This window comes from Nothoprocta perdicaria, unplaced genomic scaffold (genome assembly GCF_003342845.1).
Source record: "Nothoprocta perdicaria isolate Ctin4 unplaced genomic scaffold, notPer1 scaffold_125, whole genome shotgun sequence".
Taxonomy (NCBI): Eukaryota; Metazoa; Chordata; class Aves; order Tinamiformes; family Tinamidae; genus Nothoprocta; species Nothoprocta perdicaria.
The window spans coordinates 392,926-420,775 of NW_020454372.1; the positions used below are offsets into that span (position 1 = coordinate 392,926).

The following is a 27,850-nucleotide window of genomic DNA, read 5'->3' on the forward strand; positions in this document are numbered from 1 at the left end:
GGTTGCATTTTTCTTCAGTGTTTTGGCAGGAGGAAGTTTGCCTGTAAGAAAATCTCGTTGAAGCTTGTGCAGTTGGATGGTCCTGAGAACTGAAAAGCCTTCTGGTTTTGTCTTTTTCTTSACACTTAGCATAAAAGCAGGGAGACTAAAGATGATACGCAGTTTCCTTGTTTTTATTTTCAATATTGTATAGCTGCAAGCAAATACGTTTAGARCAGACATCATACTTAAGTTATGTTAGTAAGTTGCTTATGTCTTTTAAGATTTATATTTGCTTTACATTGAATGTCCCTTGAGTATGAGCAAACATGGTGTGGTAAATTGTGCTGTGTGAAAAGACTTCTCAAAGTGTTTGGAAAAGTCAGCTCCATGCCAGATTACTAAGAGTAGGGTGTTTCCAAGCTTTGTTTAAATGACAAATGGATTCTTCAGGTCAAACATTAATGTAGTCTTTTTATTTAGATAGTTATCACATATGTGCTATATAMCTTTCTCAGACTGCAGAATAAAATGTGCAAAAGCATTTAAATTCTCTTCACCTTTAGCAAGGAACACAGGATTTGGGCATTTTAAAGCTTGCTGTGTAAATGGCTGGGATGTAGCAGTGTTAGGAAAACAAGCTGTGTTTTCCCAAATGCTCTCATCTCCCTCTTGTGGACGTGCCTGGAAAGGTGGTGGTTATGCAGCATGTCTTAAGCATTAAACAGCACCCATTCATATCTACTGTCTAAACGCAGTTTAATTGCATTTCCCAAACCAGGCATCTACCAGGGGAGCTGTGACATCAGACCAGGCTTCTCGGTTCTGCTTGGTCTGATATTCAGCCTGGGGGAGGCAAATGTCCCAGGATGGAGAGTCCACAACTTTCCCGGGCAGCTTGTGCCACTGCTGCACCTTTCCCCATGGTGAAAAGGTTGCTCCTCACATTCAGTTGGAACTTCTGCTTGGGAAGAGTTGATAGAATAAGTTGAATTAGTTTTAGGCTGATGCAAGTCTGTTTTCATCACTAAAAACCTTCATCACCTGAAAACATAAAGTGTATGTCTTCAGAAGGCTAATTTACCTTTCATTTTGGCTATCTCTAGTTGAGTTTTTTTTCTATATCATAAGAGTCTTTCATATTTATTTTCTGTCTGGATTTTTTTATTTGAACTTAATTAGGCCTTAATTAAGGCCTTAATTTTAGCAATGCTAGAAGCAAAAGTGATTATCCAAAAAATACTTAGGTTTACATGTGCTTTTCAGGGTCCCTCTAGTGGTCAGTATTGAATTCATTAAGCAGAACAGTGTTGGGAGAAGCTTTCCTCCCTTCAAATTGCTTCCTATCGAAATAGAATTATCTTTGCCAGCAGAATTTTGTAGTAGAGCTGTGTGTTAGAAACATCACTAGTAGAATAGTTTCCCTTTGAACTGTTTATAATGATCAGAAACTAGACATGTTTCTCCTCTTAATAGTACATATTTTTCAATTGCATGGCCTAGCATATTTTCTCTGAAAAATAAATGTGCCATGCAATATTTTTTTTCTTTCAAAATCTCCATAGGAATTCAGAATTGCTTCATCTTATGAGTTTCTCAAGCAAAATATATATGCATCTGTTCAGATCTGTTGTTGCAATGCTTGTGAGGATGTGAAGAATAGAAYAGTAGAAAGAATGGTGTCTGTAAGCACTCCTCTGTTCAGCAGCTGCAGGTAGTAGTAGTATGTAGGAGAGGAAGCATCAAAACATTATTTTGAGAAAACAATGGAATAAAGGACAAAAATATTTAATGTACTTGTAGTATTTGGAAACATGTGACATGTTTAGGTAACTTTCGAAAATGCTTAAGGAATACACGAAGGATTCTGAATGTTAGTAATACTCACTCCAACACGCTGCCCTAGAGCTKTGTGCACTGACAAGAGTGGTATGATCTGTAATTCCTGTGTTGGGGGGGGGAAGGTAGTGGTAACTGAGAGGGTGTGTAAGTATTTACATAGCTCATAGTTTTTAAATATTCAGTTTCATTTTATAACATACCCTCCACAAAGCTTTAAATGTTTCGTTTCATAACTTTCATTTTAAAGTAATCTATATGTAAATTTTTTTTGCTCAGATTGTGTTCTCTAAAAGTAATTTTTGAATTAAAACAAGCCATTGCCACTTTTCTGGAATGAATTTCAATTGAAAAAAAAAATCCTATGGACCCTTTGCTAATATTCTCTGCTTTTAGTAAAGTGGAAACTATAATCTACTACCATACCTGTTTACTCTAACACTTCCCATATGGCAACTGTTTTTGGTGTTCTATTGTAGTGTTTTTTCCTCCTTTCCTTTACAGGAGAAAAATGACTTCACTGATGTATGCAGCCAGAAAAGGGTATCCTCAGGTTGTTGCTCTTCTTGTTGCTCATGGATCACACATAAATGCCCAGGATGAAAATGGATATTCAGTAAGTGATATATTTCTGTTTCATGGAACTAGCGACAACATTTTCAAAAACCAGGAACCCATGAATTAGTTTCTAAATGTACATTTACAATTCAGAGTACCCCCAAATGCTCTTTTTTGCATTGTTTCATACCACCTTGCTAGATYGTTTTAATATATTTGTCTTTAGTTCCAAGTTCTGCAACATAAGAAAAATTAAAGTTGTGTTACTGATTACACTTTTTATACTTCCTGTGAACCTAATCTTGCATGGTTTGCCTGTCCTTGAGCACTTAACTGTATGTGGAACTGTTGAGAGGCACAACATTTTGAGAGCTGCCCAGTATGCAGATTCAGACTTGTGTTGACTACTTAATCTCAAGTTTTACCACTGTGGTCCTGCACTCATAAAACCTYTGTATTTAAGTAGCCTGGCAAATGAAGGTAATCTTAATTTGTGTAAAATTCTACAGTTACTCAAGCAGACTTGTAGGCATTAGTAGTGTATGTGGGAAAAGATCTCTTTACAATGTATATAAAGAAAATGAATTAAACCTGATGGGTACATCCATCATTTATACTTGAATATTGCATTCTGATTCTTAATTGAAAGTCTTAAGGTACTTGAGTTTCAGGAAAATTGATGGTTTTCTCTTATGTCTGCTCAAGTGTGTGTAGTTGGATATAACATTAGAGTTAATAGTATCCCTGTGACTTASATTTGTGGAGCCATTCTCCCCTCTTTCCCCCCACCAGGTTATGGGGTTTTTTTGGTTTGTTTGTTTGTTTCTTCAAATGTGTGTGTTTCAAATATGTGTGGTTTCACCAAGTGAAATGAAAGTGTTCTTATGCAGGCATTAACATGGGCAGCACGCCATGGACATAAAAAGGTAATTTTAAAATTGCTTGAACTTGGAGCTGACAAAAATCTACAGACTAAGGATGAGAAAACAGCAGCTGACCTGGCAAAAATGAATAAACATTCAGAGGTATATATTTTTCCCTTTGAAGTGTAAATTCTGTTTTTTGTCTCACAAATCAGTTCTATTATTTTGTTATTTTCTATATAAATAATATTGAAGTAACTGGAGTGTATAAATAGTATTGAACTAACTGGAGTGTATCAGTTGAATATGTATGCTATTACATTTGTGTGCAGACTAGCTTATGTAATATACTGAATATTCATGGTGCCTTAAATGCTATATGATAATATTTTTATGGGCTCTGGTAATGGAAACATGTTAAAATACGTACCTGATGCTCTTCAAAGACCTTATTCTCAAGTGCATAGAACTCAGCTTGAGTGTATATGTAAGGACAACAGAACCACAAAACATGGTCATTGTGTTGTTGCAGTTTTGTTTCTCAAATGATGGATGCTGACTTTTTTAGACTACCTGTTCTGTTTTGCTCTGTGCTCATTCATCACTGCCGAGATTTGGTTAATACAGAAATGCTCTTGATAAACTCTRTGGGTTTATTTCTAACTCCCATTATGGCTTGTCATGGAGAAGAAATGTCATACATTTATGTTCCCTCTGTGTAATAATTCACGATAGAAGGCTTCRTAATCTTACTTAAGTGCATTTTTTTATGAATTATTTGTTGTGGAGTTGAATAGCAATTGATTCACTTGGGCTTTTTGCAGATTTATAGTTTGCTTTCTTTGACTGCTAATCCCTTGCAAGGGAGATACAATGACATGATTAAGACGGAAACTCTCTGCAACTTTCTGACAGCTGTCCCTGACTACAGAGATGGGTAAATACTCATAGTATAATTTTAGATTATAAGATTTACTAAGAAGTTGCATTTGTTCATAACATGATGAAGTCTTACTGTTTTAAATTATATATATATATGCACACACACACACGCGCGGGCGCACACGCACGCAACATTGTATGGCATGCCAGAAGAGCCCACAGTGGGTATATTAATGTATTGTCTTTTAAAACCACAGAATTCGCTAATATTATGCATGAAGACTATGCCATACACCTCTCCTTCCTCTCACATGGTGTCAAGTACAATAGAGGCAAGGTTCACTGTAACTTTGGTTCTTTTGTTAACTGTTACTGTCCTGCTTGGTTAACGTCATGTGGTGTTAAATTTTTGATGCCTGCCTTGAATGCCTGTTTTCACCTTAATACTGCTGGAAAAGGCCATGTGCTGTTTTTCACACATTTTGTGATACTTATGCTGAAGAGGCCCATACACCTGGGAAGGTTCCTGGTAAGTATGAACGGGAGTTAAGCTCCAGAGCCTTCTGTGTAAGGATACGTTTGACTGAAGTTTTCATGTGTCCTGTGACTGGACTCCAACTCTGCTTCAGCARCTCTGGAGATATTTGTTATGAGTTTGACCCAAAATATACTGTCTAAGATGTCAAAAACAAACTACCTGCTTTCTTGAGCTGTGTTGTCATGAGAAGGCGACTTATTTGAGAGCCTGTAATTACTGTTTAGTCTGTTCTGGTTAGTCTGTGGTGATTTTTCTATCCCTGCTCACTCTAGTCAAGCTTGCTGTGTTTTTACGGTGTTGTCACCTCACAAGGTAGTGGTTCAGACTACCTCAGTGCCATCAGGATGAGTCATGAAACAAATGCACATCACACATCAGTCAGGTTTTTATCCTCCAGTGCTTCAGCTGTGATCATTTTGGGGGTACTTGGAGCTGAAGGATGGAGATCTGGCATGTTAAAGTGCATAATCTCTGCAGTCCTGTTTGTTCTTGCATCTCACTATACATTCCTCAAGGAGTTGACCTGGGTTATGTCTTTCCATCCATGAACCACTTCTCCTGTGGGTCTTGGTATTCCCCTTGGGAATCATTTTTTCAGTCCCTGGATGCTTGTCATAAGGATGATGATATTCCATGTAGCTATTCAGACAGCCCAAGTATAATACTTTGGGGGGTTGTTTTTTAAGACATAACTTATTTTATGTTCTACCCTGAATAATTCCTTCTTGCAATATCATTAGACTCTTTAAAAAGAGTTTGTTCTTCTGGTATTCTTCAGAGATTCATACTCTAGGTAGAATCTGGACTTTGTGACTTGAGTGTTATGAGGGATCTCTCCCTTTTAATAGGTTTAGGTTAGTTAGGAAGTTTCTCGGATTTTCTAGTACAAGCGAACACACCAACACCTTGTAGCAGTTATCCAAGTGATTCTGTACATGCCTGTAGAAACCAGGCAGTGGCTTGAGAACATTATACTAGTGTCTGGATAATCCTGATAAGCTTTTAAAACAAGGGGCTGAAATCCTTAAGCCTACTGGTAATACTTTGTGACAGCCAGATGTCTCACTATATAAATGTGATGTCGTATTAGGTGATTTTTGTGCTTCCATGATTTTGCAGTGTGCCCAGTGCCTCACTCTTTTAAACTCTACCAGTTGCATCTCCATCAGATCAGTAACCTGTTTGTCTTTATCAGCAGATGTTTTCTGGCAAGTTCAACTRTTTCTCTTTACAGTAGCCAATTCTGATATTTTGTAGTTTTGATCATTTCTGATGATTAGTAGAAATCTGGGTTTCAAAAGATAGGCCACTGAGTATCCCAGATACCTGTCTCTTCAGTATCTATTCTTACAAATACAGTTAATCAGTTGCTCTGGACTCCCTCTCACCCCTCCTTAGTTACTGTCTTTCATCCAGTTATARTCAAGAGGCACAATGATAGCTGTGTTTACTCCATCTGGGAGTTCTGAGAGATGGATGTCTCCTTCATGCCAGTTTCCTGACTGATTTTCACCGCTGGCATTGGCARTTGTCTCAAGTCCCATTTCCCCCTGGGGTCCTTCATCTCATACTGGGTGGCCATTGTACGACACCGTGCRGGGTCAGTGGGTATGGCCTGCTGGAGGTTTGTGGTATTTGGGGAGCGATTGTAGCTTCAGTTACCCCTCCTGTCATCCTCCAGAGGTGTTTGTCCTGGCTCCAGTGATGTGGATTGGGCAAGCAGGTACCTCTCAGGCACTGGTTTCTTCAGTTGCCTAAGTCCTGTTTTTCAGGGACTTTGAAGTTATGTGGTGGATATTGAACACCTCTTTTTCTGTTTCTGGGGAAAYAACCTTTTCTCGCATCTTTAGCGGAACCAAATGACACAACACTGCAGAAACCTTGTCAAACTGGGCGCTTAGATCTGTGTAAAGACAAAGATTTTGTCATTTCAGGTCACAAGTATTGTCTTCTGTTGCCTGTGGTTTGGYACATTGGATATGAGTGTGTGTGAAGGTATATGTGATTTACTTGTTTCAAAGACTGAAGGTTGTTGTCAACGTTGGTGGAAGGGAACATGAGGAGAGGATAAAAGTTATCTACAAATTCATGATAGGGACAATGACTTTACCTTCCTTTTTATATACTGCCTACTGAAATGTAAATTGTATATTCCCTTAATTACTAAGACATGACTGCATAGAAATTTTATAAATTCCATTATAAGTGATTTTAAGATGTCCATCATTGTAAAGGATTAAATGAACTTAAATACCAGAAATCCTGGAACGGAAGAATCTCAACATGATAACCTGATTTATTTTTTCTTACATATTCAGAAAGRTTTTACAAGTGAATGGTTTCTAAATTTTAGCTGTAAGAGCCCTGTAAGCCTTTAAGAATGGGACAAATCATAGGTTAAGGACCCACAGCAAGATAGAGGAAGGAAACTTTATTTCTTAACTCAAACTTTTGGCAAGAGATTAGTGTAGAAATGCAGTAGTCTTTTCTGCATTTTGTATAGTTTGCTTTTGTTCTACTTTAAAAAGTAAAAAGAAATAAAATCTAGCTCGCTAGTTGTCTTCCTTCCTAACCACCATTCTTTCCATTTAGATTCACAATAACSAGCTGTAAAATTTTGTTAAGTTAATCTGTACCCTTTGGTGCTTAYGTGATGCTACTGTGGCTGGTGGGTGTATTCACCTTTAGGTTTGTGCTTTGTCTGGTTGTGTATTTTRCTCAGATGTGTATGTTTTGGAGTTGTTACAGATGACTTTTTAATTTTCACAGTTTTCACCTTAAATTTCATTACATGTGTTTACAGATCCTATTCAGCCTTTTCAGACATGGAAGTRTTTTTACATGGCCTTGGCCTAGAACACGTCATAGGATTATTAAAGGTAAGATTGTGATGCATYTGCTACCTGGAAATTAATATGTAAAAGTAATATGTAAAAGTGACTTAAAATGTCAGTGAAAATTATGTTGATATTAATATGCTAGAAGAAAGTATATTTGAAATGTTAAGTTTCACTGTAAAGTTTTACTGCACTAGATTGTTCAAATTTGATTATATACATTAATTGCAACCTGTAATGTTGTGACTGTATAGTGGTGTATACCAGACATTTTTTCATTATTTTACTAATGRTATTATGTAACTATTTTTATTTCTCTTTTACTTGGTGTTTTATTCTGAAACTCTTTTTGATAATGGAAAACACGTTGTTTTGTGCAGGAAAGAGATATTACTCTAAGACAACTTTTGATCATGAAAAAAGATGAACTAATAGAGGTCAGTTTACTACTTTATCTCATTAAGTAGTTTAATGACGTCTCTTCATAGATGTCTAACCTTGTAAGATTTCTTTTTGAAAATCTGTTTTCAGRATCTTAAATTATTTCTTAAAATTTAATACATATATAGGCAGACATTTTCTAAAGTATATAATTCCTCAAGTAAGTGTTAAATTCTAGGAGTTGAGTTGTTACGTCCCCTGTCTCAAATCAGCCTATGGAGTGACAGTCCCCACTTTTTCTGTATTGCTTTGGGAATTGCATGAGGAGGAAATACTTGAGTTTTTAATCATTACTATTTTTAGCTTGGAATTATGTTTTCCCTGAAGGGAAGTCATTGCTAACATTAGCAGCAAATAATCCTAAATTAGCCACTTTAAATCACAGAATGGTTGAGGTTGGAAGGGACCTCTAGAGATCATCTAGTCCAGCTCCTTGCTCCAGTAGGGACACCCAGAGCACGGGGCACAGGGTGTCATCCAGGCGGGTTTGGAAGGCCTCCAGAGAAGGAGACTCCACAGCCTCCCTGGGCAGCCTGTTCCAGGGCTCTGTCAGCCTCACAGTGAAGAAGTTCTTTCTCACATGCAGATGGAAACTTGTGTTTCAACTTGTACCCATTGCCCCTTGTCCTGACACTGGACACCATTGAGAAGAGTTTGGCTCCMCCTTYTTTACATTCTCCCCTCAGGTATTTGTACCTCCTCTCAATCAGGTAGTTACTTCAGGTATCCCCTCTCAATCTTCTACCTAATCAGGTATCCCCTCTCAATCTTCTCTTCTCCAGGCTAAACAGGCCCTGCTTGGTTAGTCTATCCTGATGTGATAGGTGCTGGTGTGTTGGATAAATGTAGTGTTCCTTGCGAGACTACTTTCTGCTTTTGGGAAAACTAGTAGCTCTTTTATATTGAGGAATATCATGTCTCTCACAGATCTTTAAAGCTTTGTCAGAGAAAAGAGCCTGGTTAAATTAACTGGTTCAGACTTCCTCCCAGATGCTAATGCTAACTCAGTTGTAAGTGTCAGGTGTTTTTTGTTTTTTTCCTCAACTCAAGTTTGGATACCTTGGTAAACTCTCGGGACAGGGCCAGAAAATATCAATACCACAGGGGGTTGAGAAAAGTATGTGTTCTAGCAGCTGGAATCAACACGTATCTATGTAAGTTAATGTCCCTTTGAGTTGGTGTCACAAGGATCCTGTTGTAGCTGAGTGGAGTTGGGCTTTCCAATGATTTGACAGAGCTCAAAAATGTTTCTCCAGTATCGTTGGGTGCACACATAGGGAGCTGAGTCCATCAAGAGGAGATTTGAAAAATTCACCTAGGTTAGGTAGAGCAGGGTGCAAAGTTAGGGCAGTGCTTCCAGAGCCTCCGTGTCCTACCCATTTTGACAAGAACCTCATCCTTAGAGAAGAGCTTAGTATTTTTCTTCTCRTGATTCTCAGCTATTTTATCGCTGCTGTTAAACTGCAAATCTGATGGTGCTCATTGTTCCTATCAGTCTCTTGCTGAGAAATGGTAGTGACTTCAGACTGTCTCTGTGTAGGGGAAGGAGGAATTGTGCCTTTAAATGAACAGCTACCTTTTTATTACACATCTTCAGTGAAAGAAATGTAATCTTCACACAGACTGATAATTTATATTTCAATTTTCTAACATATTTGAGGCTCCCTATTGTTAAGAGAACTTTGCTGGAAAAAAAATGAAATGAACACCTGGACCAGCTGTTCTTGTACTGTATCCTTAGGAACAGAGTTCTCTTACCACTTGTTTCTTCAACAAGAAGATATTCCCATGGAATAGGTGATGTGTTGTGCATAGACAAAAATGACTTATCTGAGTCTTTAATTCAGGATTTTTAAAAATGATGTAACGCTTATTAGCAATTCATAAGTTACCCTAAATTTTTGATGCAGTATGCTATTAAAAAAGTGCGGGGCGGGGAGGGGCAGTGCTTGTYTTGTTTTTTTAATTCTGATCTTAGAGCTCTGATAAGACCTTCTCCTACATTGCTGAAAGAACAAAAATCTAATCTGCTTCCTCCTAACTACAGAGTTGAAAGGCTTCTGTGTGCTGGCAGGTCTTCCACTAGCAGCCCGCTCTTAAAGAGTCTGGATCTTATTACTGCAGAGATTAATGATGACTTCTGATGGATGCCTCTGAACCATGCTGCTTTGTATCCAAAAGAACTGGAAAGAAATCCTGTCACTAACATGAGACACTTGCTTCCATCAGAGAAWATCAGGAAGATATTTTCTCTGTAAATAACTTTATCTGTGTTCTAGAACAGAGCCTAAACAAAGACGCTGTCAAGCTAAAATCCTTGTGTTCCTTAAACTTAGAAACTGCTCCATCCTCAGACAGGTCCATTCAAAACTTGGAGGGTTTTGTCTCATTTGCTACTATTTCTGACTCTTGGATTTTGTTTGCTAGGGAGAGTCATTTTTTTGAGCATTTGTGTCCCAAACCAGGGCAGAAGTCATTTTCCTTCCTTGGGCATTTAGGGCTTTAAAAAGTTCCTTCCTCAGGTATGTGTTAGTTTAGAGGAAGAGAACTTGGCACGTGTTCTGAATTTGAGAGCGCATAACGAAAATTTGTCACATCAAGAATCAAAAGATAGCCTGGAAATAGAGAGATTTATCTGGTCTGCAAGCTTCCATACCAGGACTATTTTACCCCAAGTTTCTTCCCCAGCTTTTTCRCTATCTTTCTACCACCAAAAAAGTGGTTTTGGCAGAAAATTATGACACTACTAAAAACAGTGGCCATTTAGGCAATGACAGGAATATAAGTGTTTGTGGGTGGTTTTTATCTGAGAAGTGTGCCATCTTTCATTTATTGAAACAATCTGTTATTTACCTCATCTTTCCCTCTAAAGGTCAACAGAAAAATGGTATTGATGTTGGAGCTTTGATTTCAGGTGCAAGTTTGGGGACTTTTTAATTTTTATTTAAGTAAAGTAAAAAGTAGATACTGTTAGAGTATCGATGTGCCTGAAGTCAAAATTTAACCTGTTCAGTGTCCGTTTAACAGAAGAAAAAAAAAAAAGGTCAATCCTGGTAAAATCCTAGAGACTTTCTKGAGCATATGGCCACTTTTTGGTCATACCTGAATCGTTTGATCTGCGGATGGTGTTTCAGTTAGCACCGGTGTGAGAGCTTGCTTATCCCCAAGCAAGCAGCACTGGCGCCGTGCTCAGGCTGTGAGCTCATCGTAGCACAAGCAGTTTGACTCCGAGTGACACTGGTGTTCACTGCAGCCTGCAGCTCCTGTTGGCTTCACGTGTTCACCTGGAAAGCTTGGGATAAAGTCACCATCAGCTTGGTGCTGATGTTCCCAGGTTTGGCTTCTGGGTGGAGAGGCTTCAGGAGGGCTGTTAACCACAGCTAGCCATGTTAAACGTGTTAAATCGGTCTGTCAGATCAGCAAGGAAATGTATTGAATGTGACACAGAAGCACTTCCCGCTTATCACATGGGCTGGGTCCTGTTTTTCCTTTAGARCATTCTGAAAGAAAATGCTTAGCCTTTAGGATTTACATAAGAGTTAAATTCCAGTCTGTGGTAGTTATAGATAATGTAGCTAACAATGTTTTCTGTCTCGGGCATCATTTGGAGAACCACAGTTTACATAATGCAGATTTTCTGAAAAGAGTTAGGCTTTATTGATTAAATATGTTTTATATGTTTATGTATACATAGACACACATGCACCTTTCAAAACTTTTCTCTTGTGGTTTGTAGCATTTGCCAAGTGTAGGGAAGGTCAATTGATTAGAGCTCAGGGATTGTACAAGCAGATGTCAGATGGTATTTAGGCTTATAATACTTGGTCTGAATTTGAAGCAAAAAAAAAGCTGTTCAGTTATATAAAAAGGCTGCTTTGTGGGGTGTTTCCTTGCAAAAGTGTCATGTTGAAGGTGGGTTTTTGTTGTGGGGGTTGTTTTGGGAGAAGAATATTTTTGGTTTGGGGCTTTATTTTTTTTACAAGATCATTCTCTTATGTGTTCATTCAAACTTTTGGAAGTAGAATGGATGAGCTGGATTGCTTTGTATATATGAACTAAATGACTTCTTAAAATGAGATTCTCTTAAAGAAAAAAAGTAAGATTTTTTAGAAAGAGGTGCAGTATCTTAGAGGCTATTTTCCTGAAAATGTTACCTCTTTCTATAAAATGCAGCATTTGATGCTGACTTGGTTTGTATAGTTCCCATCTGAGTTACTATTATGCTGCTAGTTATTTTGCTATGAGGGAAGCCTTAAATGATTCTGGAATAGCAAACCTTTCTATTTGAGATTTAATTAAAAACTAAAAATTATYAAACTATTAACTGTTGATGAATGTTAATACCTATATAAGCATCATGTGCAATTTCAGTTGGTACTTCTTGTATTCATTTCAAACAATTCATTTTGTTGTGCATCATCAAATAGTTGCTGAGGTTTTTATTGGTTTGTGTGTCTTGGTCTTTTTTTCCTAAAAACAAATTCCTTAGACCACTTGATCTTACAATAATGAGAAAATCATACAACATACAAAATGTACTGTTAAAATTCCACAGCACTGTTGAAATAACTATTTCAAACTAGTATGTTTGACAAGACTCCTTACATTTAGGTTGGCATTACAAATCCCAGAGATCAACAGAAACTCCTAGATTCTATTAAAGAGCTACAAGTTGAAGAAATAAGAATTAGAGACCTCCCCGAAGTGCTGAAGATGGAATTCAGGTAATACACATCAACCACAAGAAGAATGAAAAATGTAGTAAGTGAAAGGTGCCTTAGGATTTCTTATATCTCTTGACTTGTATTTTGTAGGATAAATAACATCTTTCTAGAAAGAGAATCTTAGATTTTAACCTAGATGCTGTGTCTAATATATGTTCCTATCTTTCACCTGTTTCTTCCTTAAACTATCAAAGAATACCCTCCAGAAGTGYAGCATTAGTCTGATATTTTAATTTGCAAAATCTTTAGAAATATGACCAGAGAACTGTGACTTTCCTTTCAAAGGCTTTAGTTCTTTTTGAACTGTATTTGTTTAACTTAAGGGTGGTGCTAATGCCAAGATACTACTTCTTCCCCATGTTTGTAATYGCATTACTGTGTAGCAAAGTTGAGCTCTCTGCTTATTTGCCTTCTTCCTGGTTGTATCACCTCTTGCRTAGCTTTGTGGTGCCTTATTTGCTGGGGTTGAGCTTGAGTGGTATGGAGGAAGAAATCCGTCCTTCTTGCGTCTGATAAGTTGATGAAATACTTTTCTAGGCACTGAAAATTGAAGGGCTCAGTTGTTCTTTGAAGTGTGTGTGGCTGGGTGTTTGGATGGAGGCCTGGAGCGTGCATCTCCCACCTGACTAGTGAGCTGGCAGCTGTGTTACTGCTCAGGTTTCTTCTTCACAGGGGCTAAATACCTTATTTGGATGCTGTCAGGCTAGGCTCTTACTGCTGTTCCTTGTTAAATTGAGGCTGTGGTTGAGTTCCAGTGCTGGTGCTGCCATCATGCCTGTGTCTGCATCCATCCCCATGGGTGCATGGGGAGAGCAGCTCTGCAGCCTGGGTGAGGCACATCTTTGCAGTGTGATGCCCAGCACAAACTTGGAGGTGTGGAAGGACATTTGGGGAAGCTCTTGCAAGGCTGAGGAGGGCTGGGAGAGACAGGCATTCGTGTGCCATATGGACCTTGATTCTGCCTTTCAGTTAGAGAAGAGATTTCTGTGTGAAAACAAGCGCCTTTCTACTTTCCAAAGAGAGTCCAGGTGCAACCCACTAATACACTGTGTGTGAGACTGAGGAGCTAGAGTTGCAGCATGCAAAAAGGCACAGAACTTTGTGATGCGGGTGCAGCATAAATACTTTGGCAGCACATGAGCCTTTCCTATTAAAATATAATAGGCTTTGCAGCTGAGCAGAGGTAGCAGGCCAAGCAGCAGGATGTTTCAGGGTCCATCAAGGCGTCTTAAGAAATGWCTTTGACCTTTCAGTGAGTCAAAAGAACTTTGCCCAGTTCATGCCTTCTTACCACAGAAGTGCACGTTCTTTTCCAGATCTGTATGTTACGACATTAGGATATGCATTTATGCAGAACAGCCAAAAAAATTGAACACAGAGAAGAGTGGAAAATCCAAAAAAAAGTTAATAGTTCACTGTATGTGCAGGCAAAAAAGGGGGAAGGAAAAAATATAATCAGATCCAGGACCATACCCCAGTAACGCGGTGGTCATGTGGAATTCCTGGGATGATTTTAGATCACTTAGAGTTCCTAGAAACCGATTGAAATACATGAAGATATGACCGCAGCTCGGTTATTGCAAGCACTGCATAGATTCTTTTTATTTGTTTGTTTTTTTAGAAAATGACTTGACATGTATTCTAGGAATCTGACCTTGGGACTAAAATCATAGGTTGTGTTTACATGCTGTTATGTAAAGATTTTACTTCCCATTTGTTCAAAGTCATTCTGTGAGAAGGAAAATCAGTCATTAAGTCATAGAAAAACTAACATAGTAGAAAATGTTGAGCTGATTGATTATAAACTCACAGAGTGTCTAACACTGTTAAGCCACTGGTGTTTTGACAGCCATTATTTCTTTCCAAAAATATACCATTTTTTGGAAATGCTATAAGATGATATTACTACAATGGATATAAAAAAATATGAAAATGTTTTTAAGAACTGCTACCCATACAGTAAATATAATAAGCATTAATATTTTTGTTTTATTCCATTTTGTGTCCCTGACATACTTTATTCTGGGAATTCTGGAAGGATTCTCAACAAAAATAGATTTTCATTGTGACAAAACACAGGYGTCATAACTGATCTAAGCCAAAGTGTTATCCTTTTAAGTAGAGAAAGTCTTGGTGTGCATGCTTTGACTATGGAAATATGTGGGACAAACTTTCAGCCTTGTCTGAACATGATTACCTTTAATTTAGTGKTTTTTTTCTTTACCCTAAATATAATTATTCATTTAATTTTTTTTCMTAGCAGTGTGCTTCAGAATAACAAATTAGTAGGTCTCAAACCCAARCAAATAGGCTCTTTCATTTTTTTTCTCATGTTCATAACTACCAGAACCAAGTTGGTGTGTAACCATAGACATCTTTACTGATGTTTTGTATGTTCTTGTTTTGCGCACTGAAGTCTTAGCAATTCTGCAGTGTTGCAAGTGAGAGACATTCTGAGCACAGGTAGAAGCTTTGCCTGCTAGCATAAGCCAAAAYTACTTGCTATGCTGAGAAACTTGCCTTTGGCATATCCACTCTTGCAGTGTAGGGAGGGATTCATATTTGCAGGATGCATTTGTTGAATGAAGAAATACTTCATATTTTTACATATATCTGCATTTTTGAAGCTGAAATTTACAGCAAAGGGAGCAGCTGTGTTGAGATTTAGCAAATGTAAAATAAAAATTGTAGGCCATCAGATCCCTGCAAAACAGTTTCAAAGTAACATAATCCTAATTCAGGATAGTACAGCCTGGGAATAGCATCCCAATCTTGTTGACATGCTTTTCCTTCCACTAATTGGGACAGGTAGGTTCAGTGTCCTAATGGACAGTGTTCATGTAGAAGTCCTAGATTCCCAAAGAGGAGAGTTTCCAGTCTTGCCTGTTTCCCCAGTGTGGCTGCTGCAGGGGATCAGRGAGGCAGCGTCCAGACATTAGACAGCTTAATGTTTGCTTAGGACATGTGTTATTATAGGAAAAAGAGTGAGAATTTAATGAAAATTCCCTGTGGCCTACACTGAGTTTGTTGTGCACCACGCTGACGTGCTGGTGCGAGTGTCTGACACTCGGCTGTTTGGTGGAAAATTGCATTTAAACCTTCTTGCCTTGGGTAGTGTGTGAGTACTTTGCATTTAGGTTTACTAGCAGACTGCTCCAGGGAAAAGACGAAAGTTGGGATCTGAATTCACTTATTTGGATCCTCCTGTAAACATGAGCCCTGTGATTAGGGAGATGCTGAGTTTAACTTGCGTGCTTTGCTGGGGAGCCATAGCTGTGTGCTCTTCACCTGCTGGCTGGTATCTAGCAGGAGCTGGAGGTGAAGAAGCTACCAAGAATTGTGGGGTTTGAGAGCTCACTCTTGTTCCCCTTCCCTCTGCCCAGCCGTGTCAGCAACATTCTGCTCTGAACCATCCTTTATAACTGACACCTTAATTTCTTGCTGAGATTTACAATCAAATTAAGTTAGTATGACACAGGTCTTTCAAACTTGGTATTGATGTTAGTCTATTATATTTTACATTCTTTTCTCTACTCTTTGGTGGAACCAAACTCAAAGATAACTTTGAGTTATCTTCCTGATTGCATCCGCACGCTTTTAGGAGTACTTCTCGTTCAAAGCAGATCAGCTCRGATTCTGTGGGCTTTGAGGAATGTATTGCTAGGTCCAAGGGCCAAGTCAGCACGACTGTGTTCTTCCATTGCTAGAGACCAAAAGTAGTTTCTAACCTTATAATTTCAGTCTTTAACTCCCAAATGCAAAATATATTTATTTTATCCACACACCTTRCATTAAAATAAGTTGCAAATCAGGAATACGTGATGTGTCGATACAAAATTGATTGTGAATTCTTCCTGGTGTTGCCAGATGCTGATCTCTGTCACACACGCACAAAAATCAGTGCTGTTTGTGTTTGTGTGTGTGTGTGTATTGTTATCCAGACTTGCTTATGTAGCTGGCAGAGGTGTGTTTGTGTTGATGATGTGGGGTTAATGGCAGTGAGAATGAAAGCAGAGGTCAGCAGAATGTTTCCAGAAAGCTTGAGGGGGGGGTAGCACTTTTTTCAGCTTTCAGCGTGACTTAGTAACTAAGCATCTCAGATAACTTAAAGGTTTCAAAAATAAAGAAATAAGCCCTGTAAGAAAAGATGTTAACAGTGGATGTGGTACGGATTCATATGGTAAATTGATTATGGTGGTGGTGTTTTTAGTTTTTATGTGTCTGTTATTGCATGTTTCATTCACTCACAAGCCAGTGTTAGGAATGGATACATGGTATTTAGCTTGCACAGTGTTACAACCTTTTACAAATAATGGAACGTGGTTTTGTTTTGCTAGTGGAGATGAATTCCTCAAGTTTCTTCAGAAGTTGAATAAAGAGTGTGGTAACCTGACCGTTCCTGTGCAGACCATAAATAAGCATTTGCTCACAAATTCTCACAAGGTATTCAACCAACGGAGACAAAGACTGATTTAGGGTTTGGGGAATACTGCTTTTCTAGTGAGTAGAAATGGGAGGAAAAATGAATAGTGATCAAAGCCATAAACAACTGTTATATATAGTTTAATAGAATTGTTCTGTATTATTTCCCTAAAGTGTATGTTTTCAAATAAYGTATTCCAGAGAGTTAAGCCAACCAATTAAAATGCATAGACCTGCTCCTCAGAGTTATTGYCTGTAAGAGAATTAGAGTTTAAACAGAAGTGACAGAAAACTCCCATGAAGGCTGATATGAAGTAGTAGATTTTTGTCGTGCTTGWATCATACTATGCACACAGCATAAATAAAGTTACAATATTTTCCTGACACTGGCTTTTATCCTACGTTAACTAAAGAATCCTAGCTTACACTCTGCAGTAATTCTGACATTTAGCTGTGTCTCCTAATAGGTAGTACTGCAGTGGGCACCAGCTGAAAGTTTTGCTGAAGTTTGCGAAGACTTGATTTACAGTGTGGAAAAGCTGGGAAAAGAAGTTGTGATGCTGAAGAACCTCCTGGAAAAGGTGAGTGTGTGGGAGTTGAATCTGCCATGTGTTGTAAACCCTCCGAGATGTCCAGCAGTGGAATGTTTGCTGCTTTAGTCCCTCAAAGGCTCTTCAGATGCACTTTGGAATTGCATCCAGGGATTGCAAGCTGCTTGGAGGCAGCAGGGAGGRTACAGCTTTCTTTGCATCTCTCACCTTTCCATAACAGAACAAGAAATAATCTAGAATACTCCAAAGCAGTGAGGATTGGCTCCAGGGAAAAGAACAGTCGAGCTTTTTGTTTCAGCTGTAGGAAGGAGTTCCGTGGAAAGTATCCTTATGTTCATGAGTGGCTGCTACGGTACGAGTGTCATTTGGAATACTTGTTAATTAGGGATTCCTCTGGAGTTGTTGACTCGCTGAAGATGTTAAGGTTTTATGGATTGAACGGAGGGCATCCCGGCAAACTGTGCAGAGGTGACAAAAGAAGAGGGTGGGAGAGGTCAAGGCTACATGTTAGCACCACATCAGTCATCCTCAGACCTGCACAGTGACATGCTCTTGTCAGATGGGGTCATTTTAAGTAATAGGCTAGTAAAAGGAATGGGATAGAGTAAATGGAGCATCAGTGTCAGAAAGGAATCTGTTACTGAATGAAGCCATGTGGAACTCGGACACTGAGCATAATGCTAGTAATGCAATTTCCTGTAGATTAAGTAAATTCAGTGCAATATAACCGCCTTCTCCTAATAAATCACTAACCACCAAATGTATTTAAGAGTTGGATTGGGGTTGCAAGCAAAGAACATTGTAGCCATTTGTGTTCCTTTCTTTGCATATGCAGAAATGACTGGCACGTGTGTATCTGTCCCCTAGTTATTAGGGGAGTGGGGAGAACAGTTGCACCCCGCTTGGACCTGCGCTCATCCCTCCTTAAGGTTTTAGACCCTCCAAGGTGAAGTGGCTCTGCACCCACTCTTAGACAAACCAGGCTGTTAACTGTTAGCCTGGTAATCACTTAGAAAATACAATTTCCATTCTATTAAAATACTGCAGTGTGTTGTGAATGTCGCTGGTGAAGTGATGCTGCTCCTAGATCATTGTAGAACACAAATAGTTTTTATGAAAAGTAATCATTTAAATGAAAAAGTTAAGCYTGTTAATTTGTACAAACACCCTTAAAATCTACGGCAGCTTTTGCTAAGCTCAGATGTTAGACATTGCTTGCAGTACATGTGATGTCTGTAGTACATAATATTTAAAATCTTTACCTGTCAAATGAGATCGTTTTCCAAGTATTATGAACTTGGAAAGGGAAGCGGGACCTAACCCTGCTGCACTTCATGACAAGGCTCCTGTCAACTTCAACAGATACTTGCGCAGATGCTTGTAAGGTACTTTCCACCCCCTCTTTAACTGCAGGGGACTCTCTGAAAGTTTTATCTGTTACATATTTAACTCCCTGGTTTAGTAAGTCATTGTTTTAATGGCTAAATAGCAAAAGTTCTGGTTAAAGTGTCTGCAAATTGCRGTGTTTTGGTATTAGATTTTTGGAGCATTTGTTAGTAGTGTTGTACTCCAAAGGAATCCTGTTTGTAAACAAACAGCCTGTTTTTATAATACATGTTACTTGCAAAATGACCAAACAGCTGATAAGATAAAAGTTTGCACACATTTGTTTCAATGGAAGTCRGTCTCAGACACACAGGGAGAAAGAGGCAGCCTACAAACTGGATACAGGCAGGTTCCTAGGACTGTATATTTCATAACACTTCTGAAGTTTTCACACTAATATCTTTTTTTAATGTTTTCCACATGAACTTCTGCCTCAGAATGAACAGAGGAATGACCCCAGCCGAGTGGAATTTCCAGAAGAAGCACCTACTTTCGAAAACAGATTAGTAAAAATGGGAGTGGTGACATTGTTTGGATTGGGTTTTTTCTTTGTTATAACTAAGTTAGCCATCAAGAAAACCAAACTTTAAATTTTCTTATGAATGTGTTTTGGACACCTACTCTTATTATGCTTCTATGCTATATATGGAGCTATGAGCTGAATTGATGTGAAAATGGCTGTAATTTCATTTTTGTATTATTAATGTCCAGTAAGTACATTGCTATGGAAATAAATTAGTGAAAAATAAAAATTGTTTACTTAAATATATCTTAAGATTTTGTTTTCAAAATCTCTTTTGGTGTACAGTCAAAAATCTCATCAAAGCTGCTTTTTTGGTACACAGAGCTGTAATTAATGCTTGATTACTGGTTTCATTATTACTGTTAGCTGTTGTATATTAAAGSAAACATGAGTGAGTAGTTCTGATTTAATTGCATGTCTGTATTTAAAATGATGATGCCTTTTTTCTAGAAATATTTTAAAGTATGTCCCGGTTTCATATTGAACATCTGCTCTGTTGTAGTATCAATCCAAAAGAAAGTTTTGGGRTGTAGTTTTCTTCTTTTGTTGCACCTACATCTTAATGTTACCCGAACTGTAATTCCCTGCTGGACTGTGCCATTCAAATCATGGCAGAGATCTGGTTCCGCGGGGAAGCTTCCCGCTTTCAGCAGTTTTAAGGACTATAGATTAAATGACATTTAAAATTACACAAATGCAAGCAATTTAGGAGACAGAGCAGCTGGTTTCTTCTTGCTCTGACCTTTTGCTTGGTGTAGGGTCAATTTTTCTTTAATATTCCTTCATTTATGAAGATGTTTGCACTTCTATTGTGAAACATTTATTTTGCCTGGTTACCAGTTCCCTTTCTTTCTCTGTAGCTGCTACAGTGTAAGTAACTCAATCATGGTTACGTTTTGCTAACTTCAGTTAAAATATGCAGAAATGCTGCGTGTTTGTGAAGGCACCTTCTTCTAYCACGAAGTAAAACAGAAGCAGCAAAACCCCCCAAATATTCAGCACAAGTGTCATGCTTTAGCTCTGTGTATTTTCAGAGGTGTTGTGTGTAGRCTCTAATCTTCGATGCGCCTTCCAGAGAGTAGAAAGACCAGATAAAACCTTAGTGCTACTCTGAGTAGTATTTATTATTGTTGTCACCATGGTTTTCTGCTTTTTGTTTTAGAAAAATACATTGGGTGTTAGTATGTCTCCTTTTTATTGTACTTCAGAAGGAACTTCACTTCTTTTCTTCCCAGGTTTCTCTTTCAATGCAGGAAACTCCTCACAGAGAAAGGAGGGGAAGGAGACAATTTTAACTCTCTTTTTTTTTTTTCTTTTTTTTTTCTCCCTCTCCCTCTCTCTATTCCTAATGTAGAGGCAGGGGAGATGGGATGTTCCCACTACCACCACCTTCTGCCAGCAGAAGTGGAGAAGGGCACATAGYATCAGCATCCTGACCTGGACCAGCAAAGCGTGGAACAGGAACCCTTTGGAAACAGGTTCCCTGTTTCATCACTATCTTGCAAATCATCCTGAGCTAACAAGACCTACATGACAGAGGAAAAAAAAATCCATGGAAATATAAATGTATGTAGTGCATATGTAGAACCTTATTCACATGTACAGCAGTCCTCCTCTAACTAGCTTGAAATACAGTTCAAAATATACTCAAATACCCACTGATGGGAGAGCTTGTAAGTACTGATAAAATTTGACATCTTTGTATCTTTTTTCTTTTTTCTTTTTTTTTTTTTTTTTTGTGTGTGTGTGTGAGAGGAGTAGTAGGGGGAGAGGATTTTGTTTCATGGCACGTTTCTTACATGCACTTTCATCTTAGCTAAGTGGAATTATTTCAGTCAGCTGGTAAGATTTCCATAACATTGCCCTTTAAAAAGACTGTGTCATTTAGCCCCATTATATCTCAGTTCTCCATTTAAGTGAGAATTTGCATTAGTGAAGCCACTTCAAAGCACTAAAAGTAGCTTCCATTTCAGAGCTAGAATAACCAGAGCATTTCTTACCACTGGCTGCCTCTTGTATCAGTCTCTGGCTGAGACAGTAACTACAAAATAACTTTTTTTCCCATGGGTAGAGAACTTTTTAAGCCTGAAGGTATTGCAGTTGAAAAGGAGATCTGCTCCAGATAGTAGTTTTGTCAGTTTTAGCTAGGTTTTAAAAGTGTGAATGATCAGCGTAAAATATCTGTGAGAAGAAATAATGCATAAAAGTTCAAAATGTTAATATAGATTTTTGAATGTAAAGTTACAATAAAATATTCTTTGCAGAAACTAGTTATAGGTATGAATGCTGCACTGAGCTGATTTGGTAGAGATGAAGTTGACAGAAAAGTAGTACCGTAGAGGTCAGATGGCTTGATTTTTACCTGTGCAGTTGCACCCGAGTTGTTTTGTTTGGTGTTGATAGGAGTATGTTTTGGATCTAATAAAGGAAACAAATTTTTGGATGATTGTTTTCTTTTAGAGGCTTACAAATTAAAAACAAAATGTATTTTGTTTTTGTTAAAAACAGCTTTAAGTAATACTGTTTATTTGCTGCACAGTTTACTTAAAGTGACTGCCCTCTTACTAAAGAGGACTGATGCTCATGTCTCCTATTTCAAGTGATTATAATTGTGGTTAGGAACACATTTACATGAGTACACAGCATTCAAGTTAAATGCAGACTTAATGCTGTTAATATCCATCGCATGTTGGATAATATCCAACACATTCAAGARTAGTGTTTGGAGTGACCTAAACCGTGGGTGAGGCACAGGGATCTTGGAATGGCCATTTTGAGCTGTTTCATTAATGGATCAGTCGAGAGCTGTGCCAAGTGAGTAGGACAGAGGGTGAGCTAGTTAACCAAAGTTGACTTAAATCTGCCCTATCATAGAAATTGTGTATTTTCCTCTTCAGATTTCAAATTCAGACCCAAACAATACCTTCTAAGGTCCTGTGTTGTTCCAGCACCTTCTTCCCATGCACTGGTTKGAGGGGATATCACAGCAGGGTTGGGCTAGGACAAGAAGCACAGAGATTAGTTGCCCTCACCTCCAGCCCYTGGTAAGGGAGCCTGCACATGAAAAGGGCTCTGCTCCGAGGCCTCCCCTGTAAGTCACCAAATTAAAGTCATTACCCTGGAATTGGGSTAGTGCACCCATTTGCACATCTATGAGGGGATTGGAGGCCACTGCTAAAGAGCTTTGCATACGTTAAGCAGGTAAGCCCTGCAGCCCTGCGAGGGATTATTCCCCTCTCWCAGTAGTGCAAATGGAGACACCGCTGTAAGATTGAGTTTGAGTGGGCCCTAGGGCCCAATCCCAGGGATAGGCAGTTGCTCAAGGATGCAGAGACTTCCTAGGTTCCTACTTGGCCAGGCAGGATCCTTGGATACCTAACTCCTTGCTACAGGTGAATATCCTGCAATGACCTGTGCTGCGTTTTTAGACTTGGATGAAATCTAGCACCTTAGTGAGACCCGAGAAATCTGAAAGAGACGAAGACACTTGATTTTAGATGGCTGTATCCAAATTAGATCTGACATGTTTTGGATGTATTGCATGTTTAGCTTCTCTTCCTGTGCTTTGCAGTTTGCTCCATTCTTTATATTCATCCTGTGCAGTACCTGGCCTGTCATGAGGAAATGTTCAGTTGTTCCTGTTCCATTTCAGTTGCAAACTGAAAGTACTTCTACATAYGTATGTACATTCTTAAAATAAGAAGGAATAGGCATTTTATTGCATTCTTCACCAAAGGAATGTGGGTTATTTCTTTCTCTGACTTCATCCAGCTTCATTTTGGGTGATAAGAGTTAAATCTGAGCTAGGCAGATGCATTCTTTTTCCTCCTGCCTTCTTTGCCCCATTCTGTAAGAGGTTCCCCAAAGCTGTAACTTCTCTTGCTGAGTCTAAGTAGGTGTTTGCTGGGCTGYGCCTTCTCTGACTCATTTCCAGCTAGTCTGCAAAAGTCACAGGTGATATTTTTGTAATAAAGCTTCCRCATTACTGGTGTAATATTACTGATGTTGTTTGGGTCTTGTGTCTTAGAGGACTCCAAGTCATACCTGAGGGGATAATRGAGGGAGGATGTGGCCAAACTCTTCTCGATGGTGTCCAGTGATAGGACGAGGGATAATGGGTACAAGTTGAAACACAGCAAGTTCCATCTTCATGTGAGGAAGAACTTCTTTCCTGTCAGGGCGACAGAGCCCTGAAACAGGCTGCCCAGGAAGGCTGTGGAGTCTTTTTCTCTGGAGCTAGATTCTGTCCTGTGCCACATGCTCTAGGTGCCCCTGCTGAAGCAGGGGGGTTGGACTAGGTGATCTCTGGAGGTCCCTTCTGATGTCAACCACTCTGTGATTCTGTGAAATCTGATGCAGTGTCCAAAAAGAGAGACCAGAAGTGGTCTATAACCTGCCTGTGTTAACCACCTGCTTCCTTGTCTCCGTTGAAGCTCTTTGGGGAGCAGCAAGTAAACATCTGTGAAAATGGTCTTTATCTGTATATAGAAATTCAGGTTAACAACATTATTCTCATACTTGCATTGAAAAAGATTGGCTTCCTGTGATGTGTATAGAATCATAGAATCCTTAAGGTTGGAAGGGGCCTTTAGAGATCATCTGGTCCAACTGCCCTGCACAGGCAGGGTCACCTAGAGCGTGTGGCACAGGGCTGCATCCAAGCGGGGTTTGAAGATCTCTAGAGAAGGAGACTCCACAACCTCCCTGGGCAGCCTGTKCCAGGGCTCTGTCACCCTCTCTGTTATGAAATTTTTCCTTAAGTTCCTGTGGAACTTTTGGTGCCTCAGCTTGTGTCTGTTTCCTCTAGCCTAGCCCTTTCAGCCACCACTGAAAAGAGGCCGCCCCCTCCTCCTCACTGCCTCCCTTGAGGTATTTATACACGCTGATCAGGTCCCCCCTCAGTGTCTGGGGACTGTCTGTCCCCCGCTTCAGGCTGAACAGGCCCAGCTCCCTCAGSCTTTSCTCATAGGGCAGATGTTCCAGGCCGCTGATCATCCTCGTAGCCCTGTGCTGGACTCTCTCCAGCAGATCCACCTCCCTCTTGTCCTGGGGAGCCCAGACCTGGACACAGTCTTCAGATGTGGCTTTACCAGAGCTGTGTAGAGGGGAATGATCACCTCCCTTGACCTGCTGGAGACGCTCTTCTTAATGCACCCCAGGATCCCATTGGCCTTCTTGGCCACCAGGGCACACTGCTGCCTCATGGTCAACTTGTCATCCACCATGACGCCCAGGTCCCTCTCTGTGGGGCTGCTCTCCAGCTGGTCCACCCCTAATCTGTACTGGTGTCTGGGGTTATTCCTCCCCAAGTGCAGGACCCTGCACTTGCCCTTGTTGAACTTCATGAGGTTTCTCACCACCCAATTGTCCTGTCTGTCCAGGTCCCTCTGGATGGCARCTCAGCCCTCTGGGGTATCAGCTATTCTTCCCAGTTTGGTATCATCAGCAAACTTGCTGAGGGAGCACTTCATCCCGTCATCTAGGTTGTTGATGAATAAATTGAACGGGACAGGGCCAAGGACTGATCCCCCTGGGGGACACAGCTAACCACAGGCCTCCAATTGGACTCAGCGCCACTGTTCCCCACCCTCTGAGCTCTGTCATCCAGCCAGTTCTCAATCCACATCACTGTCCACTTCCTCTATCCCAGACTTGCTCAGGAGGATGCCGGGAGGGACAGTCAAAAGCCTTTCTAAAATCCAGATAGACGACATCCACCTCTCTCCCTGCTTCTACCCAGCCAGTGACTCCATCATAGAAGGCTATGGTGAATCCATGCTGACTATTCCTGAGCACCTTCCTGTCCTCTAGGCTCTTGGAGACAGCAGCCAGGATGAGCTGTTCCATCACTTTTCCAGGGATGGAGGTGAGGCTGACTGGCCTGTAGTTGCCTGGGTCCTCCTTCTTGTCCCTTTTGAATACTGGCGTGACATTGGCTCCCTTCCAGTCCTCAGGCACTCCCAACTTCTCCAGAACCTTTCCAAGATGATGGAGAGCRGCTTAGCAAAAGATCATTTTCAAAAAAATCGTGCTTTCCGTGCTCCTGGCCAGTCTGTTACTACCATCCTATTTGTATAGGATGTGACATAATCTCTACACATACACACACAGATCATACACACATGATTTCTCATCCAGTAGTATGTAGCATGTATTGTCTCACTGAAGGGGAAGAGAACATGCCAACCCCAACATGGCAGCAAAGGAGGCACCAGTGGGGCAAGAGAGAGAGAGGAGAAGAAGAGGGAGAAGAAAATCCATTTAAACATAAGAAAAAAYTTCTCTAGCATGAGATKCTGGGACAGGCTGCCCAGAGGTGTCAKCATCTCGGTCCTCGGAGGTGACACGGGCCTGAGCTCTGTGTGACCCTGTGGTGAGCGGGCAGCTTGGGCTGCACCATCCCCGGGAGTCCCTGCCAGGACAACCTGGTGGGGATTCCTGGTTCTCTCAGCCGCCAGGCAGGGGAGTTTGGGTAGGGCTGGTGTGCGAGGCTGCTTCGTGCGAGGCTGGCACAGGCTGCGGTGCTCGGAGAAGGGATCTCAATGGCACCGGGGAGCTGGAATGCAGACGAGTGGCGAGTGGAGGGGAGGAGGAGAAATGTCCCTTAGGTCTGCGTTGCCTTAGGAACACAGGGGAAAACGTATCTCTCCATGTAAATGTAAATCTCTTAATGTAAAAGGATACCAGAAAAAGCAAAGGGGACAACTTTCTTGCTACATGACAGAACCGAGAACGTGGGCAGCAGTGAAGGCTGGGCCTTCGCCCAGAAAGACCTGAAATGTTGCCGGGATTTGCTGTCCTCTGCCTGCCATTTCTTTTCTCTCCCTTTCCCCTCTTAAGTGAACCAAGATGCATCTCTTGTAACRTCAAAAGCCTCCATATGTTGGTTGCTAGCTGAAAACAGAGTGTGTGTTTGTTTGTTTGTTTGTTTTTGTTTTCAAAAYGGAGATACTTTACCGGGTAGACTTCAAAGGCTCACCTGTTGGTTTTAAGACCTRCCAGAGTTAGGTAGGGCCAGCAATGTGGCCACACTGTTGCAGCCCTTCACCCACAGTCATAGCAGTCAAGAGCTCTCCTGATACTGGGGCTTCTTTTCAATATAATAATTAGAAATCGAGACGTGTATGAGTGTTAGCAGCCCTCAAGTTGATACAATTATACCTTTTACGGTTCATTTTTGAAACACTAAATGCTTGAGCCGAAGAAGCCCTGTGTCGGTGCTCTTAGGAAGTGACAGTGAGTGAGTGACAGCCCGGAAGCCTGACGGCTTCGCTCCACGCAGTAATAGCTGTAATTTGCTGCCTGAGCAAGAGACTTTGCAGGGTGTTTCGTGGCTTTCTTTTCCAGCATTTTCACCTGGAATTGATAACTGAAGGCATYTGCTAGGAGCAAGAACTATGCGGTCATGAAGTTCCTCAGCAGCCTTCCGAGTTCACAGTCTTTGTTACAGCCAAGCTGCAAACCAGGTATCTACTGAACTCTTGCAGCCCCGTGTTGAGGATGCCTTGGGGCCGGGACTTGTAATCCTGTGATTGACTGCGATACCTGCCATCAACAGACCAGTCGCAGAACTCGCGGGTCTGCTTGTGTCGGGGCCGGGGAAGAGGAGCGGGGCTGCTCGCCGGGACGCCGAGATTGGCACCGCGCAGCACGGGCAGGACGAGGCCGCTCGGAAAGGCCGGGACGAGGCGCGGGGCGGGATCCTCCCAGCAGGGAGACCCCGCGGGAAGGTCGCGGCTCCCCGCCCCGCCGCGGAGGCCCCGCGGCCGCGCAGGGCGGCTCCGCGCTCGCCCCGCGCCTCGGGGCGGCTCCGGGTTCGCCCGGAGGCTGCGCGGGGCCCCGCGGGGCTGCTCGGGGCAGACGCGGACCCGCCGCGCGCGCCGTGGCCGCGCGCGCCGCTGCCCCCCGGTTAAAGCGCCGCTCCCGCGCAGGGCGCTGCGCCTCGGCCGCGCACGAAACGCGGACCTCGCGCCGGGTCCAGCTCGGAGAGGCGCCGAGCGCGGGCGCGTTTCAGCAGCGGGAGCCGCCGTCGCTGCGGGCTCCGCTGCGCCCTGCGCGCACGGGGCTGGTGGCGGCGGCCGCCCGAAGGAAGCGTCTGGGAGCGGGATTACTGGAGAGCAACTGGCTCATCGGGATTCCTCGCCTAATCAGAGGTGTTACCTCCTCCTCTTCCCCCAGTGTCTCTTGACATCATTTCATCCATCAGAGTTTCAGAGAGAGGAGGAAAAAAAAAAAAAAAAAAGCAGAACCCACCCAGTCTGTGAGCAACCCACCCAGCCCCTGCGCGCTGCGCTTTGCCGGGAGCGC

General features: G+C 41.1%; 1 protein-coding gene across 1 annotated transcript in view; it reads left to right on the forward strand.

Moving 5' to 3' along the window:
• The window catches only part of ASZ1 (ankyrin repeat, SAM and basic leucine zipper domain containing 1), a 31,307-nt gene extending 11,562 nt beyond the window's left edge, over positions 1 to 19,745 (forward strand). The window contains exons 5-13 of the mRNA XM_026033215.1: positions 2,323 to 2,434; positions 3,267 to 3,401; positions 4,064 to 4,176; positions 7,463 to 7,538; positions 7,877 to 7,933; positions 12,549 to 12,661; positions 16,999 to 17,104; positions 17,551 to 17,664; positions 19,458 to 19,745. Coding sequence (XP_025889000.1) covers positions 2,323 to 2,434; positions 3,267 to 3,401; positions 4,064 to 4,176; positions 7,463 to 7,538; positions 7,877 to 7,933; positions 12,549 to 12,661; positions 16,999 to 17,104; positions 17,551 to 17,664; positions 19,458 to 19,610 — 979 coding nt within the window. The 3' untranslated portion in view covers positions 19,611 to 19,745. The remainder of the gene's footprint in view (positions 1 to 2,322; positions 2,435 to 3,266; positions 3,402 to 4,063; positions 4,177 to 7,462; positions 7,539 to 7,876; positions 7,934 to 12,548; positions 12,662 to 16,998; positions 17,105 to 17,550; positions 17,665 to 19,457) is intronic.
• The last annotated feature ends 8,105 nt before the right edge of the window (positions 19,746 to 27,850 follow it).